A 20,523-nucleotide genomic window follows, 5' to 3' on the forward strand; every position below is an offset into this window, starting at 1 on the left:
CTAACCAAGGTAATCTTTATCGTGTATTTATGTATTTCAGAGTTTTTATCACATTAAATTTGGCATGATTCAAACCCTTGCTTCTTTGGGGTAGACTTAATCTATTGCATCATACCAACTAATCCATTAGCAACAATCCGTTTATAAAGATGAAAAAATTAATTGAGAGTTTTACTTAAATTGAAAGCATTTAAATATGTATAAAACTAGGTGATGAAATTTTGAGACTCTCCCTGAAGCCCGATCTATTCACGGCACTAGCCCACAGTCACATATGGTTCTCACTTGATTTGCTTTCTTCATATGCCAGGCACTGCTGGCATTGCTTGTTTCTTCCACCCTCTCCCCACCCCCCCAACTCCTCTACTTCCCACTGCCTTTCCGAGAAGGCTGCCTGCTACCTTGAGGATGATTGTAGAGGCTCTCATTTAAGTGGTGATCCTGCATTTCAGTCTTATTGCTGAGTGTCACGGGGTTTCTAAGTTATAGGAATGATCACTACAAAGCCTAATCGTGTCCTAATCATCAACAGATTAACTCTCATGTTAGTAGCTTGCAACGATGGGCAGGAGAATCTGAAATTAAAACAGAAAATGCACGTTGGGTAACAAATATTTTCAATAGCACTTCCCCACAAGGCTGTGTCCTTAGTCTTCTGCTCTACCCACAGCAATGTGTCCAGATCCCGATCTAACTCCATCTACAACTTTGCATAGTGGGCTGTATCTCAAATAATGATGAGTTGGAGTAAAGGCAGAGCTTGGTGATAGGGTGTCATGACAGCAAAACAAAAGGGCTTGTCATTAACTTCAGGGAGGGGTGTGATGCGCATGCTCCTGTCTCCATCAACAGTGCTGAGGTTGAGAGCTTCATGCTCCGAGGAATGAAAATAAATCATTTACATATTACTTCTTTCCTTTATAGTTACCGTACACTGAGTGGCTACTTTATGAGATACCTCCTCCACCTAATAAAGTGGCCACTGAGTGTATGTTTGTGATCTTTTGCTGCTGTAGCCCATCCACTTCAAGGTTCAATGTGTTGTGCATTCAGAGATGCTCATCTGAACACCACTGTTGTAACATATGGTTATTTGAGTTACTGTTCCCTTCCTGACAGTTTGAACCAGTATGGCTGTTCTTTGCTGACTCTCTCATTAGCAAAAACAACAGGAATTCTGCAGATGCTGGAAATTCAAGCAACACACATCAAAGTTGCTGGTGAACGCAGCAGGCCAGGCAGCATCTATAGGAAGAGGCGCAGTCGACGTTTCAGGCCGAGACCCTTCGTCAGGACTAACTGAAGGAAGAGTGAGTAAGGGATTTGAAAGCTGGAGGGGGAGGGGGAGATCCAAAATGATAGGAGAAGACAGGAGGGGGAGGGATGGAGCCGAGAGCTGGACAGGTGATAGGCAGAAGGGGATACGAGAGGATCATGGGACAGGAGGTCCGGGAAGAAAGACGGGGGGGGGGGGTGACCCAGAGGATGGGCAAGAGGTATATTCAGAGGGACAGAGGGAGAAAAAGGAGAGTGAGAGAAAGAATGTGTGCATAAAAAAGAGTAACAGATGGGGTACGAGGGGGAGGTGGGGCCTAGCGGAAGTTAGAGAAGTCAATGTTCATGCCATCAGGTTGGAGGCTACCCATACGGAATATAAGGTGTTGGGCCCCAAACAGTCCTTCCAGGTGAGGCATCACTTCACCTGTGAGTCGACTGGGGTGATATACTGCATCCGGTGCTCCCGATGTGGCCTTTTATATATTGGTGAGACCCGACGCAGACTGGGAGACCGCTTCGCTGAACATCTACGCTCTGTCTGCCAGAGAAAGCAGGATCTCCCAGTGGCCACACATTTTAATTCCACATCCCATTCCCATTCTGACATGTCTATCCACGGCCTCCTCTACTGTAAAGATGAAGCCACACTCAGGTTGGAGGAACAACACCTTATATTCCGTCTGGGTAGCCTCCAACCTGATGGCATGAACATTGACTTCTCTAACTTCCGCTAGGCCCCACCTCCCCCTCGTACCCCATCTGTTACTCTTTTTTATACACACATTCTTTCTCTCACTCTCCTTTTTCTCCCTCTGTCCCTCTGAATATACCTCTTGCCCATCCTCTGGGTCACCCCCCCCCCCGTCTTTCTTCCCGGACGTCCTGTCCCATGATCCTCTCGTATCCCCTTCTGCCTATCACCTGTCCAGCTCTCGGCTCCATCCCTCCCCCTCCTGTCTTCTCCTATCATTTTGGATCTCCCCCTCCCCCTCCAGCTTTCAAATCCCTTACTCACTCTTCCTTCAGTTAGTCCTGACGAAGGGTCTCGGCTTGAAACGTCGACTGCGCCTCTTCCTATAGATGCTGCCTGGCCTGCTGCGTTCACCAGCAACTTTGATGTGTGTTGCTCTCATTAACAAGCTGTTTTCTCCCATTGAACTGATGTTGAGTATATTTTTTTTTTCTTTTTCACGCCATTCTCTATATACTCTGGAGAGTTGGTGTGAAAATCCAGGAGATCAACAGTTTCTGAAATACTCAAACTACGCTGTCTGGCACCAACAATCATTCCACGGTCAAAATCACTTGGATCACATTTCTTCCCCATTCTGATGTTTGGTCTGAACAACAACTGAACCTCTTGACCACATCTGCATGCTTTTATGTGGTGTTGCTGCCTCATAACTGAATGATTAGTTGTTTGAATTAATGAGCAGGTATACAGGTGTACAATAAAATAGGTACAGAGTGTATTTTAATTTTTCTTCCATATCTGTTTCCTTCTGAAATTGTCTAAGCTAATAAGTTACTAATTGTGGTACTGAGCTCCACTCTCTAACCACTACCTGAGGAAAGTTATTTTTTCTAGTTGCTTGAAATGTATTCCCTGTAAAAACAGAGGCCACAGATTTACTAAAAGATATAGGGAAATTATAGAAAGTATCTTTACTCAGATAGTGGTTATAGAGTGTGGAATACCATACCTCATTAAATAATTAAACAATTAGAGGTTTGCAAGGGTCGAATTGTATTCTTCAGATCTACCTTGCCAATCTATTCAAAATATTCATTTTTGTTCCATCTTAAATTATGGCCATTCAAAATTTCAGCTGTTAAGAAAATTGGTATGTGGGATAAGTTATTTAAACAATTTCAAGGGTTCAAATGTTCGAAGGTACAATTTAATGTCAGAGAAATGTATACAATATACATCCTGAAATGCTTTTTCTTCGCAACCATCAACCAAAACAGAGGAGTGCCCCAAGAATGAGCGACGGTTAAATGTTAGAATCCCAAAGTTCCCCCCCCCCCAGCTTCCCCTTCCCACACGTAAGAGACAGCAAGCAATAATCCCCCCTCTCCCCACTGGCAAAAAAAAGCATCAGCACAGTCACTGAGCACTCAAGTGTGAACAAAGCAATAGCAAAGACACAGAATTGCAGTTACCTCAAAGACTTTGCGATTCACCCAGCATTTGACATACCGCAGGTTCTCTCTCCCTCTAAAAAAAAGAGGTGTCTCCATTTTCCCAGCGAAAAGAGAGACATAACAAACAACTCGCTGGTTTACGATGTTATAAGTCCGTTATGTGGCTTTTTTCGAACTCTGTGCCTGAAGATCGCAAAAATCCTGGGTCCCCAGGCACACAGTCGCAGATAACCTGACTACCCCGACAGCACACAGGTCTCCTGTCATGACGCCGACCCTCGATCTGCCCATCTCCAGAGCCCCGAGATCCGAGGCTTCCAAATTTGAGCTGGACTTGATCGTGGAACTCCGAGAGCGAGTTCCATTCCCGCAAAGAACCGTAGTCAGCGTGTAACTCCAGGTCAGGGTCTTCAAAAGAACCCTGAAAGGGAAAAACAGAGATAGTAAAAATGGAAATAGAAGTTGCAAGCAAAGGAGTGGCTGTTAATTTTTGGGATTAAAAGCTGGTATAGTCTTCATATGAAATGTACAAAATAAACTAAGCCGTGGCATAGTTTTGCTTTTGTTTTATTTTATTTTATCTTAACTACTATTTTGATTTTTAATATAAAATTTTAATATAAATACCAGAACAATATATTTTGGGGTTCAAAGAGGTAGTATTCAGCATAAAATCTAAAAACCTGGCAAGTAGAATAGTAAGAGTTCGTTAGCACATTGCAGGCATAATTACAGTGTGGAGGCACAAGAAATTGCCGATGCTGGAATCTGGGTCAACACAAAAGGATCTGGAGGAACTCTGAGGATCAGACAGCAACTATGGATGGAATTGAATGATGAGTACAGATGAAGGGTCCTGCCCCAAAATGTCGACTGTACATTTCCCTCCATTGATGCTGGCTGACCTGCTGAGTTCCTCCAGTGCCTTTTGTGTTGCTCCATAACTTATGTGTGACAAGCCTGTGTTTTACATGTGTAACTAGGAATATATAATGGAATAAGCTGACAAAAAGTAGCAAGGGGAATACAGTTTTGTGGTCAGGTCAGGAAGTACACACATACATAAGAAATTCAATATGTTGTTAGCTCATTCTTTTCAGCATGACAGATCAAAAGAGATCTTAAAAAAATACGAAGCCAGCCACTTCAATAGAAAGTAAAAGGCAGTTGTGTTTTGTAAATGACATGAGTGTTGATGTACAAAGAAACCTCACTTTCTGTGTCAGTCACTGAGAGTAAACATGCAGATGAAACAAGCAGTATGTTGGCTTTCATAGCAAGAGGATTTGAGAATAAAGGCAAGAATGCCTTGTCACAATTACACAGGGCCTTGGTGATCCTACTCTTATGTTTAGTTTTAGTCTTCTCACCTAGGAAAGGACAAATCTGCCACAGAGGGAGTGCAACAAGGCTTCACCTGACTGATTCTTGGCCTGGTGAGAGTGCCATATCCGAGGAGATTAGGTCGACAAGGCTGTCTTCACTAGAAGTTCAAAGAATGGGAAGAGATCTAAGTAAAATTCAAAAAATTTTGACACTGCTTGAGAAACTGGATGCAAGCATCACTCCCCCCTAACATCTTAACTACATTCTACAGAGGCGAGGTTGAAAGTGTGCTGACCTTTTGCATCACAACCTGGTACTCCAGCTGCAGTGCTGTCGACAAAAAAGCCTTGCAGAGGGTGGTTAGGGGAGCAGAGAAGGTTATTGGGGCCTCCCTACCTTCTGTCCAAGACCTCTTTCAGAGTCGATGCCTCCAGAAGACACGGTACATCATTAAAGACCCCTCACACCCTCTCCATGAACTGTTTGTTCTTCTGCCATCAGGCAAATGTTACAGGAGCATCAAAACTAAAACCACATGGCTACTAAACAGCTTCCTCCCATAGGCAGTCAGACTGCTAAATAGCTGCTCCACCTGACTCTGCTTTGGACACTTTTAACTTGCACTGGACACTTATAACTGATTTTAACTGACATGTGGCTGTTGTGTTTTACTATTTATTGTTATGCCTATTATTTAGTGTTGCGTTTGTTATGTTATGATTACATTGCCCCTGAGAAACGCTGTCTCATTCTGCTTTGCAGAGCTGATGTATGGTTAGAACAACAATAAAGTTTTTTTGAATCTTTTGAATCTTGAATCTTGAAGAAAGATGTTGCCCTTGGTTGAAAAGTCTAGAATAAATTGGAGATTATGGGGCAAGAAGTTTAAGGCTAGGGTGAGGGAAAAAGACACTGATGAACCTGTGGAATTAATGCCGATGGGCCTGTGCTGAATAAATTTAAGAAGAAGATTTATATATTTATAAATATAAATGGGATCAAGAGGTTTGAAAGAGACCTGTAATATGGCATTAAGATAGAGCAAGCTGCAAAATCAAATAGCCTATAGCTGCTGCTATTTCCTGTGTATTCATGGTATGTCCCATATTTATCAGGTGAAATGAGGTTAGTGGGCATTTTGGAATTGGTCCTCTCACTCTAGAATAAGATTTAATGAGGAAATGTTAGTGACTGCCTATAGAGCTGTAAGGATTCCTATACTTAATTTTCTGATGGGTGGTTACCAGTGATTACCCTAACACAGTTTAAAATCGGAGACTTCATGGAGACTAGAAGTTGCTCAGGAAGCTCTGGCAAACTTCCTGATCTGGAATTTTTGAAGAGACTGCAGCAGGAGGTTTTCTCCATTGACCTGGAACAATTTTGAAATGCTCAGGATATTTCTGGTAGAAGTGTTATGGTACATTTGTGATGTCCTGACGCAGAATCTCATTCCGAAATGTCAACAATTCTATTCCCCCACAGATGCTTCTCGACCCACTGAGTTCTGCCAGCAGTTTGTGTTTTGCTCCATGTTCTTGCAGCCAAAATCTCTTGAGTCTCTATTCATTATGTTTTGAGAGCTTTGAAAACTTGCTAATCTAAGAGCCACAGCTTATCCAGCTGTTAAAAGTTCTTTAAACTATTTCATAAACAAGCTTGTAAATGTTTAGCTCTTGTGCCTGTGATTAGCTCACTGCTGGCTGTAATGTAAACAATGCCCGTTTTCCTGATGCCACACCCCATGTACTGTAGCCTTACAGCAGTTTAATAAAAATGTGAAAATATTTACACAGAATAACTATAACAATGCAACCGGTCATTTTCTTACCAGTGGAAATCCATGCGGGATCCCACAACTTTAGTGGTAACACTTGCTGCAACTTCTGAAAGGGAAAGTTCTACAAGGTGAATGTAAAATCTTTCTGTGGGTTATTGGCAAATGTTATCAGCTCATCACTGACTACAAATTCTGGTCCATAATATTTTACCTTTTCACCTTCATAATATCAATTATTAGTGTATCCGCAGCATCATGTAACTATGCCCTGTTTCTTGTGATTTTCAGCATAAAGAAAAGATTTGCACCACATCTAAAGATAGAGGGTATGATCACAATTTACAAAGCTTTACATTGGGAGATCCGATGAATGATAGGGACAAAGAATTCCTTGCGAAACAAACATTAAGAATTTGCAGAGTCAAAAGCTATATTGTTATTCACTCCAAGTGTACAATAACTTGAAAATGTTCCTTTTCTTTTTTATTTAGTTGACATACGGGAAATTAAGGAAATTCGACCTGGGAAGAACTCAAAAGATTTTGAGCGTTATCCAGATGAAGCACGGAAACTGGATAGCAACCTGTGTTTTGTCATTCTCTATGGAATGGAATTCAGACTGAAAACACTAAGCGTTTCAGGTAAATTATTTTGATTAAGGCTGTTTTCTAGGCTGACTCCCATCCACCCACGAGATTAGGAATTCCTCATTTTTTAAACAAGCAGTTTAGAGTCAATTGCAAAATAAATCAGATTAGATTAACTCAGATCAGTGGAATAAAGGCCCTTTAACTTTGGCCTGATAAGGATTGGAACTCTGAAACTCAGAAAAAAAATGAAAGGAAGAAAGTTATAAAAAATATTAAGAAGTCTCCTAAACAGACAAGAAGTTTAAATGATATGGCACATTTTCATATACAGTATGAAGTTATAGACATGTAGCTATAGAGGCATTGATTAGAGGCTCCTAATAATATAGCAGCCTTGACAAAAAAACATAGGTTGGCTGTTAGGGAACTATATGTAGCCCATGACCTACAGTATTTCCTGAATGTGCATCCATCATTCAATGCTTGATGGAAAACATTACCCCTGGTTAATTTTTCACAGAACACTGAAACCCATTATTGTCTATTTCTATTGCCCTAAGATTATCTGATGTTGTACAATCCAAGCTGAACTGAAGTATTAGCTACTCATTAAATACATCAATGCTTTTTTCCTATCATCAGCTTATAATCACGCTCCAGGCACTCCTATTTGGTCAGAAGACATCAAGTTAATTAGATCCTACCCTCACCTTTGATCCAAACAATCAGAATCACTGCTTAACTTTCCCCTGTTCCTAACCCAACAAGTCCAAGACCACTTGTAAAATCTTGATAGCAACTGAGCTGAGGTGAGCTAAGCTAAGCAAAGATCAGCTGGTCACAAAATTGTTCTTGTTTGATGATGGACTGGTTGAGCTGAAAATCTGTTGAGTACTGTAAATACCTCATGTCTCAGTTCCACTTTAATTCATCCACCAGCAGCTGGGCCCTTAGAGAACCACATGGTCTGCAATTTATTTGTGATTCTTGGAAAAATATGTTGCGTGCCATTTACGGCAAGTGCTGAAAAAGCATGACAGTAGGTCAATATGTTAAGAAGAAAGTAGTTACACTGTTAGTGAGGATGAAGGCGTGTTTTGGTCAAGAGCAAACCTTGCCATCTGCCTTTATACTTTGCCCTGGAGTGAGAAAGATGTAGATTAGTTTATCAGCAAACTGGGTTAGATTAGATTACATTAGATTATGAGGACACTCTGTCCTCGTTTATTGTCATTTAGAAAGGCATGCATTAAAAAATGATACAACGTTCCTCCAGAATGATATCACAAGAAAACACAGGACAAACCAAGGCTAAAACAGACAAAACCACATAATTATAACATATAGTTACAACAGTGCAAAGCAATACCATAATTTGATAAAGAGCAGACCATGGGCACAGTAAAAAAAAAGCTTCAAAGTCCCGATAGACTCATCATCTCATGCAGGCGGCAGAAGGGAGGAACTCTTCCCGCCATGAACCTCCAAGCGCCGCCAACTTGCCGATGCAGCACCATTGGAAGCACCCGACCACAGCAGACTCTGAGTCCGTCCGAAAACTTCGAGCCTCCGACCAGCCCCTCTGACACAGCCTCTCCGAGTACCATCCTCTGCCGAGCACTTTGACCCTGCCCCGGCCGCCAAGCAACAAGCAAAGCCAAGAACTTGGGGCCTTTTCCTTCGGAGATTCTGGACCACACAGTAGCAGCAGCAGTGAAGCAGGCATTTCAGAAGTTTCACCAGATGTTTCTCTGTGCTCTCAAGTCTGTCTCCATTAGATCAGGATTGTGCACGGCACCCTACTTGACAAATAACAGACATCACCACTGGAGTGGCCGCTGCGAGCTGCGTCATGCCACCATCTTCCCTGGGTTTATGTACTAAATGCACTCCGTTATCATATAATTCATATTGGATAGTCAAGAAACATTCCCAGTAGAATCAATGCTGAAATGAGTCAATATAACATTATAAATGTTCATGCACCCCATTTAGCTCCCAGGTTAATCAGACCTAAGGCCTGATGTCTGCAAGTCTGAGAGTCCTGGGCCAAGGACTAGAGATTGGAAACACAAAATACTCTGCAGATGCTGGGGTCAAAGGAACACTCACAACATGCTGGAGGAACTCAGCAAGTCAGGCAGCATCCGTGGAAACGATCAGTCAACATTTCGGGCCGGAACCCTTCGTCAGGACTGAAGAGGGAAAGGGCAGAGGCCCTATAAAGAAGGTGGGGGGAGGGTAGGAAGGAGAAGGCTGGTCACCTTTCCTGCCTATCAGCTCCCTGCTTCCCCTCCCCCACCCCTTTATCTTTCCCCTTACTGGTTTTTCACCTGATACCTACCAGCCTTCTCCTTCCCACCCTCCCCCCACCTTCTTTATAGGGCCTCTGCCTCCGCCCTCTTCAGTCCTGACGAAGGGTTGCGGCCCGAAATGTTGACTGATTGTTTCCATGGATGCTGCCCGACCTGCTGAGTTCCTCTAGCGTGTTGTGAGTGTTGACTAGAGATTGGAGCCTGGAGGTGGCCTGCCCTTAGTTGGAGGCCTTTCTGTGTAAATGTATGGGTGGGTTGGAGGGTAGGAAAGGAGTTTGTTCCAGTATTGTTTTGTTCTTGTTGCTTGTGTTCTTATGCTGAATAAGATGGTCATGCTGTACTGATGCAGGAATGTGTGGCAACTGTTGCGGCAGCCCCCAGCACATTCTTAAGGTGTTGATTACTAACGCAAAATAACTCATTTCATTGTATGCTACGATGTACTGTACATGTGATAAATAAATGAATCTGAACATCGGAGGTTCAGTTCCCAGGAACAAGAGCACTAATGGAATCAGGGCTGATAGGTATCTTTATGCCTTTAGTAATAAGAAGGTGCATTGTGGACGGTGCTTTGTTGTATTGGAAATCTGAGTGTCAAGAATCCAAAGCAAATCCCTGCCTTTGCAAACAATGAGTCAGCCCACAGCTCACTGTGGACAGGCTGCTTCTGAGGGTTGGTGTTGGGAGGCCCAGCAGGAGAGATACGGTTGTTCAGCTTGGAGAGGACAAGCTCAGGTTTGCAACCTGGCTGACACGGTGAGAGCTGGGGGCTGTTCAGAATCCTGGCACAACATTGGTCATTGGGTCACAGATTGATAGAGTAGGAAAACAGACCCTTAGGCCCACCAAATCTGTACTAACCATCGTTCGCTCTTGCACGCTGTTTGTATGTTAATTCCATCTTTTAAATTCTCCACAGATTCTTGTCAGCTCTCCCCAGATTCCACCAGTCACTTATTCTCACCAATCAATTTACAATGGCAAATTAACATATCACTCTTTTAGATCTGGGAGTAAATCGGAGCACTCAGAGGAAACCCACATGATTACAGTAAGAATGTATAAATCTCACACAGACAGCACCAGGGGTCAGGATGAACCTGGGTCTCTGGCATGGTGAGGCATCAGCTTTTGGTGGAGCATAGGAGGCTGAGGGGTGACCCTGTAGAAGTTTATAAAATCATAAGAGGTACATGCAAGGTGAATAGCCAGGGTATAGTGGGGAGTCCAAAACTAGAGGTCATACACTCACTAGCCACTTTATTAGGTGCCTTTTGTACCAAATGAAGTTTTGCCACTACGTGTATGTTCATGGTTTTCTGCTGTTGTAGCCCATCTACTGCAAGGTTCAACATGTGTGTTCAGAGATACATTTTCTGCACATCATGTAACACGTGATTATATGAGTTACGTCATCTTGCTGTGAGCTTGAGCCAGTCTGGCCATTCTCCTCGAGCCTCTCCCATTAACTAGGTGTTTTCGCCCACAAAAATGCCTCTCACTGGATGTTTTCCTTTCTGCACCATTCTCTGTAAACTGTAGAGACTGTTGTGCGTGAAAATCCCAGGAGATCAGCATTTTCTGATGTATACAGACTGTCCAGTTTGGCACCAACGATCATTCCATGGTCAAAGTCACTTGGATCACATTTCTTCCCCATTATGATGCTTGGTCTGAATGATAACTGAATCTCTTGCCCAGGTCTGCGTGCTTTTATGCACTGAGTTGCTGCCATTCAATTGGCTGATTAAATATTTGCATTAATGTGCTTATATACAGGTGTACCTAATAAAGTGGTCACTGAGTGTAGGTTTAAAGTGAGAGGGGAAAGAACTTTTTCAAAACAGGGTGGTGAGTATGTGGAATGAGCTGCCAGAGGTAGACATGAGTACAGTTACCACGTTTAAAAGTGATTTGGACAGTTTGTCAGAATGGATGAATTGTGCTGAAGCACCTTTTTTCTGTGCTGTATAACCCAATGACTCTATAAGACGTGCAGCAGGGATTTACCAGGTAATTACCGGCCAAGAAACTTGGAAAGGCTGGGATTAGTATGGAACATTGAGCATGGATTTGTTGATGGAAGATCCTGTCCAACTAACTTAATTGTTTTTTGAAGAAATTACATATTACAATGAAGAGAACAGTGCAGCTGATACAGTTGGCGTTGTTCACTGGTTTGAAAGTTGATCCCATAGGATCCAGCTGGCATGTTGCATCCTAAATTAGCTTGGTAATGTGAGATGGAGAGTGATGGTGCAGAGCTGTTTCTGTAAGTGGAAGCCTGTGATCAGAACTGTTTCACAGAAATCTGTGTGTTATGTATATTAAAAAATTACTTGGAATGCAAATGCAGGACTAGGATTAAAAAGTCTGCAAATGATTGAAAAACTGGTGAGGAAGGTAGTGTTAGGCTACAATGAGATATTGATAAATTGGTAAATTAGGCGGAGCACTGACACTGAACTTAAACTCAATACTTGGAATTCATGTACTCTAAAACGTAAGATATCATATATTAACTGCACAGTAATAAAACCTAAAATTAGGTAAGGCTAAACATCCAGACTTTTCAGGTTTTTGAAGATGAAATTTATTTAAATGAGGATGTTTATTTTTCCATATATTGGAGGATAAAATAGATTCAAGAGAGTCAAAAAAGGATTTAGGAATAAAAACAGGTAAAGCCTGAAAAAGGTATATAAATTTAGGTAGAATATTCATTTTAATAGAATTAATTCATCCGATCAACGATATTGGAAGAGGTGACCAATTTAATAATATCTTCTTTACATGGTTCAATAAAGTAAGAAAGTTTACGTTAAACAGGTATTTGTAATTCTTATTGATTGTTACACCCACGTAAGTAAATTGATTCCTTACAATTTTAAAAGGAAGATGATTATAAATTGATACCAAATTATTTAAAGGATATAATTCACTCTTATGTAGATTCAATTTATATCCTGAAAACTGGCTGAAATGGGAGAGTAAAGCAAGTACACAAGGTAACAAAATCTCAACATTAGAGATAAAAAGCAATATGTCATCAGCGTAAAGCGAGATTTTGTGGGTGATACCTCTCCTTGAAATACCACCGATATCATTAGATTCTCGAAAAGCAATGGCAAGGGGTTCTAAAGCGAAATCAAAAAGCAAAGGACTCAACGGACAGCCTTGTCTAGTTCTGCGATGAAGTTTAAATGGTTTGGAATTTTGAAAATTAGTAAGATCTCAAGCAGAAGGAGATAAATAATTTAATCCATTGAATAAAATCTGGTCCAAAATTACATTTTTCTAAGGTTATAAATAAATAATTTCATTCAACCCGATCGAAGGCCTTCTCAGCATCTAACGATATCACACATTCCGATATCTTCTGAGAAGGAGAGTAAATAACATTTAATACGTGGCATATATTAAAATGGGAATGCTGGTTTTTAATAAATCCAGATTAATCGTGTAGACTGTCTGGTATGGGTTTCTTTAGAAGGTAATTCTGTTAATAAATTTTGTATTATTTCTCTTCTTGTATCCTTATTTCCTTTATTTGTGAGTAAACTAACTGATAATTTAATAGTTAAACATACTCTGAGGATCTGGATACAATTTAGAAAATACTTTGGTTTATTGAGATTTACCCTTTCTAGTCCCATTTATTCTAATTTTTTTAAACCCTCCATGACTGATTTAGTTTTTAAAGAATGGGACAGGTTGGGTATTAAATGTTTTTGGGATCTGTTTGTTGGAGGAAATCTTTTTTTCATTTGAGCAATTGTCAGCTAAATATAGCCTACCCAAAGCTCACTTTTTTAGATATCTACAAATTAGAGGCTTTCTAAGATCTCAATTGTGTACATTTCCTATAAGCTCAGATAAGAACTTACTAGATGTAATTTTTAATTTGACACCTTTTTATAATGGTTCAAAATCTAATATTTATGGTGTGTTACTAGAGACGAGGAATATTCCTTTAGACAAAATTAAGAATCTCTGGGAACAAGACTTACAGACAGCTATATCTGAGGAAACCTGGAATGAAATTTTTAAACTGGTTAATACGTCATTGCTATGTGCTTGCCATTCCTTCATACAATTTAAGGTGGTACATAGAGTCCATATGACTAAAGATAAACTACCTCGCTTTTATTCGGGTATATCTCCCTACTGTGACAGCTGCAATAATGGAGATGCTTCATTAATTCATATGTTTTGGACTTGTCCACGTCTTGAAAAATATTGCCCAAAGAAGTTTTTCAAACTTTTTCTTTATTTTTCAAAGTCAATTTTAAGCCTAATCCTCTGACGGCCCTATTCGGTATTGTTGCAAGAGAAGATATCAAGTTGAAGACATCAGATTTACATATTTTGGCCTTTAGCTCTATTACAGCTAGGAGGGTGCTTTTGTTTAAATGGAAAGATGTTTCTTCTCCTACTCATGCTCAATGGTTATGCGATGTCACGTCATGCTTAAATTTAGAGAAGATTCATTGTTCAATTTCTGAATCTCGTCAAGACTTTCCAACATCGTGGGGACCCTTTCTGAATTATTTTCAAAACTTTCAAAAACCTCAATTCGTTGTTTAAATTTAAATGTTGGCTATTATTAATTTTTATTATACGAAAAGATATTTTACCTTTTTTTCCTCTTTAATAAGCAGCTTCGGTCTTGGTAGGGCTTAGATTTTTTTGGTAATAAATTAGTATATTTCAATATAACTTTGACTAAACTACATGAATACGGGGTAATGAGATTGTTATTATGAATAGATATAATGTAATTGGTAGTTGTTTTTTTCGACCTTTATATATACTTTGTTGTACTCTGTATTCTTTTATGTAGAAACTAATAAAAAATATTGAAAGGGAATTCATACACTCTGGAAGATCTAATAATTGTAGGACATACATCAGGAATGTAGAGCCCTGGGAAACAGTAGGATCTTATTGTCTAGTTGCACACATTTCTAAAGGGGGCAGCACCGACAGATACAATGATAAGACATAAGGAGTGCTGGTTGCTACATCTTATAAACGAGGAGATAGCACTGGTGATGGTGTTGAGGAACTTATACCAGGATGTTGCCTGGTCTGCCAGTTCTGAGGAGAGAATGGAGAGGCTGGGGTTGTTTTCCATGGAGTGAAGGAGGTCGATGGGGTCCTGATACAGAGCAAATGTTTGGAAGTGGGATTAGGGTAGATAGTGTTGATGGACAATATATACATGGTAAACTGAGTAGCCCGTTTCCCTGCTGGGTGACTCTATGACTAAAGCAGACCGTAAATATAAACAGCTTTGAATTAATCCTATTGTGGCCTACAAATTAGCTAAATAGGTGATAGGAAAAGAAGGGGTTAAATCTTCCAGAAGGTGTTGGTTAAAATCTGTGGTATATCTAAACTGAACAGGAAAAAAATGGATTTTACTGGATTAGACTAGTATAAAACCTCTGCAGAGTGAATAAATGAAGTGATGATCAAAGATATAAACTTAACGGATGGTGTGATAAAACAAATAGAAAAGGGCTGAGTAAACTGTTGGGTATTTCTGAAGCAAAATGTTATGATGCTAACGGATATTAATTCAAATGAGAATATGATACAGTGTAAGGAGAAATCATGGGAAAATAACCAAATTTGTCAATAAAGAAGTTCGGAGTTCAAAACATTTATTATCAAAGTACGTATACATTATACAACCTTGAGATTCGTCTCCTAACGAGCAGTCACCAAACAAAGAAATAGGATAACATCTTGCTGCAAAATTATTTACAAGTGCTGGGGATTTTCAGAGTGAAATGGTTGACAGAGAGAGCCTTAAGAAAGAGGCTAATATATCAGAAACCTAAAGCTTTAGCCCATGATACCAACATCAATCCAGTTTGGGAAAAAGGCAAACTGATATGGATGAAATATCTGGTGTGAAAATAGTTTGTAGTAGAGACTCAGTTCATTTGTAGATAGGAGTAAACAATAGCTAGGGATCAGAGTAACGAGAGCAAGGAAGCTTTGCACAATGTCTGCCTGGCCTATGGATCCGACAAGTATTAATAGGGATAAAATGTAATACAAGTGTGACCCTGGAGTCGGTATATCACATGTTACATTAACCATATGGTCAAAGAGTCAAAGCCAATGTGAAAGCTTAAATGTTGAATGTTAACTTAGTCGCCTGTAGAGGGAGTTGATTAACAACATCTTATTGGGGGAGTTGTTGGAGACATTGGGAGAGTAAAGTGGGATTAGTGTACTGTTAGTATAAATGTGTGCTTGATGATCAATACAGAACTGGGGGCAAACAGCAATTATATGATACCATCACTCCATGAATGTTAAAAAAAGAAAAATAAAATATGGCCAGGAAAGCTAAAATATAAAATGAGAAGAGGAAATAAATGGAGACTGGGACTGATGGGAGAAATCCATGAGTCAATATAGACTCAATGGGTCAAATAGTTTCCTTTTGTGTTGGAAGAAAGCATGAAGAATTATGAGATAAAAAGGAATATTAAAGGAATTAGCAAGTATTTATTCAGACATTTATACAAGTTGTTAAAAAAAGTGAAAGCATGGAGCTGCATGATAGATGATCACTACAGATGGGAGACGGGGAGGAAGTCGGTGCCTGACGGGGAAGTATTAGAACAGATGTACTGTTGATGCCCGTCACATATGTAATCAATGTTAGACTGCAAACGGTTGAAGACATAGCACCAACCTCATGTAAAATTGCTTGCAAAATCAGCAAAGTATTGAGTCTTTTAAATTTTATTTTGTTTTCTAACATCACATGTACATCACTGGCAAAGTCCACATTTGATCCCCATCTCCAAATGCCGTAAAGATGGTTGAGAGTTGCCTTTGGAACTTCTGAAGTCAAGGAAAGGAAAGTATTGCTGGAGAGCTGCTAGGTAAAGGGCTTGAGGACACTGGCTATTGTCAATGAAGGATTGGTAATATATTTCCAAGTTCAAGATAGATAATGAGCTGGTAAGGAACTCATTGTTTGAGGCACCCTCTGCCTTGCTGTCTTTGCTCTTCTAATTGGTAGTTGACATGTACTTTTTCTATTGAAGAAGCCTTGGCATATTAACAAATTTCACAACATATGCTGGTAATAGTAAATTTGATTCTGATGTTGTTGTAAAGCACATTACAGATTAATGCACAGCTAACATGAAGACAATGAATAATGGTCATGGATAGGGTGACTTTCAAGAAGCTTGCTTTGCTGTGGCAATGTTGAATATGTTCAGTGATCTTGGAGATACTATCACCAGGTGATTGTCACAACCATGGATTCGGCAGTGCCGCAGATATGGCAATTGCACTCGTTAATATGCACGCGTCAGCTAATTATTATTTCATTGTGATGGTATTTAACTCCATTCTTTTTGTCATAGTGCTTGTCGAGACTTGAGCAAAGCACAGCAAAGTTTCGCTGCCTGCTTGCATGCGGCTTTGCCTGAGAAATTGGACTGTCAAGTCAACTGGCTTTGAAGATGAGCGGTATTCATTTTATATTTAGTGATTCCTTTCAGCTGCAGTGTTGGCTTCGTTTTCCATTAGAGAGTAATAGTTAATGGCCCTGTTTGTCCTAGGGTTTATTGTTTTCCTTTCCCTCTAACTCCATTTGCATTAAAGTCTGTGAACTATTGACCCACTTCAGTTTCAGTCTCTCTCTCTCTCTCTCTCTCCCTCTCCCTCTCTCCCTCCTTGTGCCATATCCGAATATACTGACAGTGATATGAAGACTTGCATCACGCTTCCAACTTATGCCTCATAAGTGCAAAGTTTGGAGAAGCCAGGAGGCAAAGCGCTCCAGGCAGTATATACAACCTCTTAACTTGCTGTTGAAACCACAATATTTATTACTGTTTCATTTAATTTCATCATGAAGACCATCTCCAGACCTGCACACCACTCCAGGAAGTTAATATTTGGGTTCCCTCAGTAAAATTGAGAGCAGGGGTGCAGTGGTAGCCGCAGTGCTCTGAAACGCGTTCAGCACCTCTTTAAGAAAAAAGCCGAAATAAACAAGCTAATTAATGAGCTGCCGCCCAGGGTGATTTAAGTATCTCAGGAACTGCTGATCTCCTGGGATTTTTACACACAGCATACTCTGGAGTTTACAGAGAATCCAGCGAGTGGATTTAACACGATGTTTTTGCTCACGGAACAGCCGCTCGCTGGATTTTTTTTTGTTTTTGGCACCATTCTCTGTAAACTCCAGAGTATGTTGTGCGTAAATTTCCCAGGAGATCAGCAGTTCCTGAGATACTTAAATCACTCTGGGCGGCAGCTCATTAATTAGCTTTTTTATTTCGGCTTTTTTCTTAAAGAGGTGCCGAACGTGTTTCAGAGCACTGCGGCTACCACTGCACCCCTGATTGAGAGCAAGTATTTAGAATTTTGTTTCGGAGATGTCTGTGTCCTAGAATGTATGAGGCAGAACAATAATTGGCTAAGTTAAAACCTGAATGTTGTCCAAGCCTTGCTTCATCCAGGCCTCATTTACTTAGGATTTGTGTTGGATCTTAACGTTGTACAATCATCTATGAATATCTTATAGTAGGGAGCTCATTGTAACTATTGCCCTGCAGAAATTCTGGGGCCTAACTAATTCTGCTAGGTATGACCCTAGCCAGGGAAGTTGATTTTCATTTCTCTGGCTTTTTATGCCACACCAAGTTAAATGCTTCTTTGATTTCCAAGGAAGAAACTCTTCCTCATCACATCATGTAATGGGGCTTGGAGCACAACATGAACATCTGTAAGCAGGTTAGAGAAGAGCAAGTGCCAATTGTTAACACTGTCAACCAAGCTGATCACTGCTTTATTGTGACTGCAGGGAAGTTGCTCAGTTGGTACCGACAGCTGAATTGATCTTCCTTATGCCAGCAGGCATACCTAAGCAACGTTCAGTGTTGCAGTTATACTAGAACAGCTTGATCAGAGGTACAGCGAGATCTGAAGCTCAATTTAAGTATTAAAGACTCAGTATTGTTGGTCTCTGTAATGGTTGCAAAGTCCAGTGCTTTGAGCTGTTTCCTTTCTAATGACACCATTTTTGTTGATTGCAACAAAATCCAAGCAACATTTAGATCCTCGCTTCTGTTCTTCTACAACCCAGATGTCTTCTGAGTTAATCTGAGATGGCAGATGAGATTACAATGAATGATCTGGTCTCTACTTCTGACTTAATTTATGACTGAAAACCTCCAGCCTTATCTTTAGTACTCATAATCTGGGCGACTTCACCACTGAAGCTGCTGATGTTGTTCAAAATGGGAGGGGTGGGGTTCAAAGACTGAAGTATAGTTTAAATTGTATCATTTGTATTGTAATGTAAAAGGTTGAAACAGACTTGAAACTATTCAGCCCAACTTTCACTTTAAGTAATGTGGAATTTATTTTAAGTAGTGAAGTATCGAAGTAGGCGTAGTATAGTAGGAGGGAATCTATGTAACCAGCAAGAAGGTTCTTGTCTAATAAATGGAGCCAAATTCTTCAAGGTGGTGGCAGACATCATTGACAGCTGTAATCTTACAATTTGGTTCATCTTCAGTAAGTTTTTGAGTCTGTATCATGAGTGATTAGTTCACAAGATAGCAAACTGGTAAGATAAACTGAAATTTGAATGAAGGTTACTTACAAATGAAATGGTCTCAACATGACAGGGGATCACTTACCGTGTGAAACAAAGAGAAGATTACATCATGCCCTTCAAATTGCCAAGATAACCCCAAGGTATTAGACAATCAATGAAAAAATTCTTAAGTGTAATCACTGTTGTAAAGTAGCAACAACTAACTTGTGTATACACCACCTCTACAAAATGATATGGCCAAATGGAATCTAGTCTATCATTCATAGTGGATGTAATCTTTACCAAATTTCTGCTTTCCATTGTCCTTATTCCTTTATATTTCAAATAGTTATGTATCCATCTTGAATCCGTTCAACTACTCACCTCTGAGCTGTCTAGAGAAAAGAATTATGAGGATTCATGACTCTCTGGGAGAAATTTCTCCTTATTTCTATCTTAAATAGGTAAGTTCTTGCTTCGGAGCTGTGGACTTCTTGTTCTGAGTTACTCCATGAGGGAAAACACCCACTCAGCATCTATAGCATCATTCTATCTCAGAATCTAATGTTTCAATAAGATCACTTGCAGTGTGTAAAGATTGATTTCCGGGTTTCTGTGTACCAACTCAACAAGGCTTCTTGGACACTACTTCTGAAATCCACAAACTGCGTCAGCTGGAAAGAGAAAGGGAGTAGGAACTTGGAACATCACCACTTCCGGTCTTCCCTCCAAATTGTACACCTTTCCAAACTGAGAAGAATGTATGTAATCGGCCTTTGTGGATTCTGGGATAAAATTCTGTCAAAGTATTAAATAATTTTCCTGCAATTCATTTCCCTACATTTTATTTAACAATCTGTTTAAATATCTGCTTACTTCTTATTAGTAAAGGGGAAATGTATATTTTGTTACACATTTACACAGTGAACAAATACAATATTTAATACCCATACCTGGCCCATAAACACCTTATCCAGAAGAGACTGGTATGGTCATTAAATATTATTTCTTTGTGATGTAAATGAATAACAAGATGTATATATTTCCCTCAAACTAATAAGAAATAAACAAGTATTTGGACATTTGGTAAATAAAATGCAGGGAATGTATTAACAGGAAAACATAAAATAGTTTACCTCAACACAAAGTAATTGAGACCAAACTTACTAAAATGTTATTTATTTACACAGCTCATCTCAGTAATGCATAAATCAACTAGCAAATTGATCTTATTTTAAAATGCACCTAAATAACAAATTTTACATCATACAGTATAAGACATGGATACTAAAGCCGATTCAGAGTTTTGAATTTCCTGTTCTATCATTAACATTGCACCAATAACAGCATGTCCTTAATCTCTCTTATACTTTTATATTCTTTAATTTACTCAATAATCCCCTGTTAAACTTTCCACAGGAAATTGTCTAATAATTAATTGCTTAACTAGTCTTTTATCTCCAGTGCATAACAATAGTTGCTGAACAATAGTTC

At 39.8% G+C, this 20,523-nt stretch overlaps 1 protein-coding gene across 2 annotated transcripts in view; it reads left to right on the top strand.

Moving 5' to 3' along the window:
• LOC134351496 (1-phosphatidylinositol 4,5-bisphosphate phosphodiesterase gamma-1-like) overlaps positions 1–20,523 on the top strand; it is a 273,333-nt gene that overhangs the window by 109,705 nt on the left and 143,105 nt on the right. For both annotated transcript variants that reach the window (XM_063057723.1, XM_063057732.1), the window contains exon 2: positions 7,024–7,173. In XM_063057723.1, the coding sequence (XP_062913793.1) occupies positions 7,024–7,173 (150 nt within the window). The remainder of the gene's footprint in view (positions 1–7,023; positions 7,174–20,523) is intronic.

Source organism: Mobula hypostoma, chromosome 1, assembly GCF_963921235.1.
Source record: "Mobula hypostoma chromosome 1, sMobHyp1.1, whole genome shotgun sequence".
Lineage (NCBI taxonomy): Eukaryota > Metazoa > Chordata > Chondrichthyes > Myliobatiformes > Myliobatidae > Mobula > Mobula hypostoma.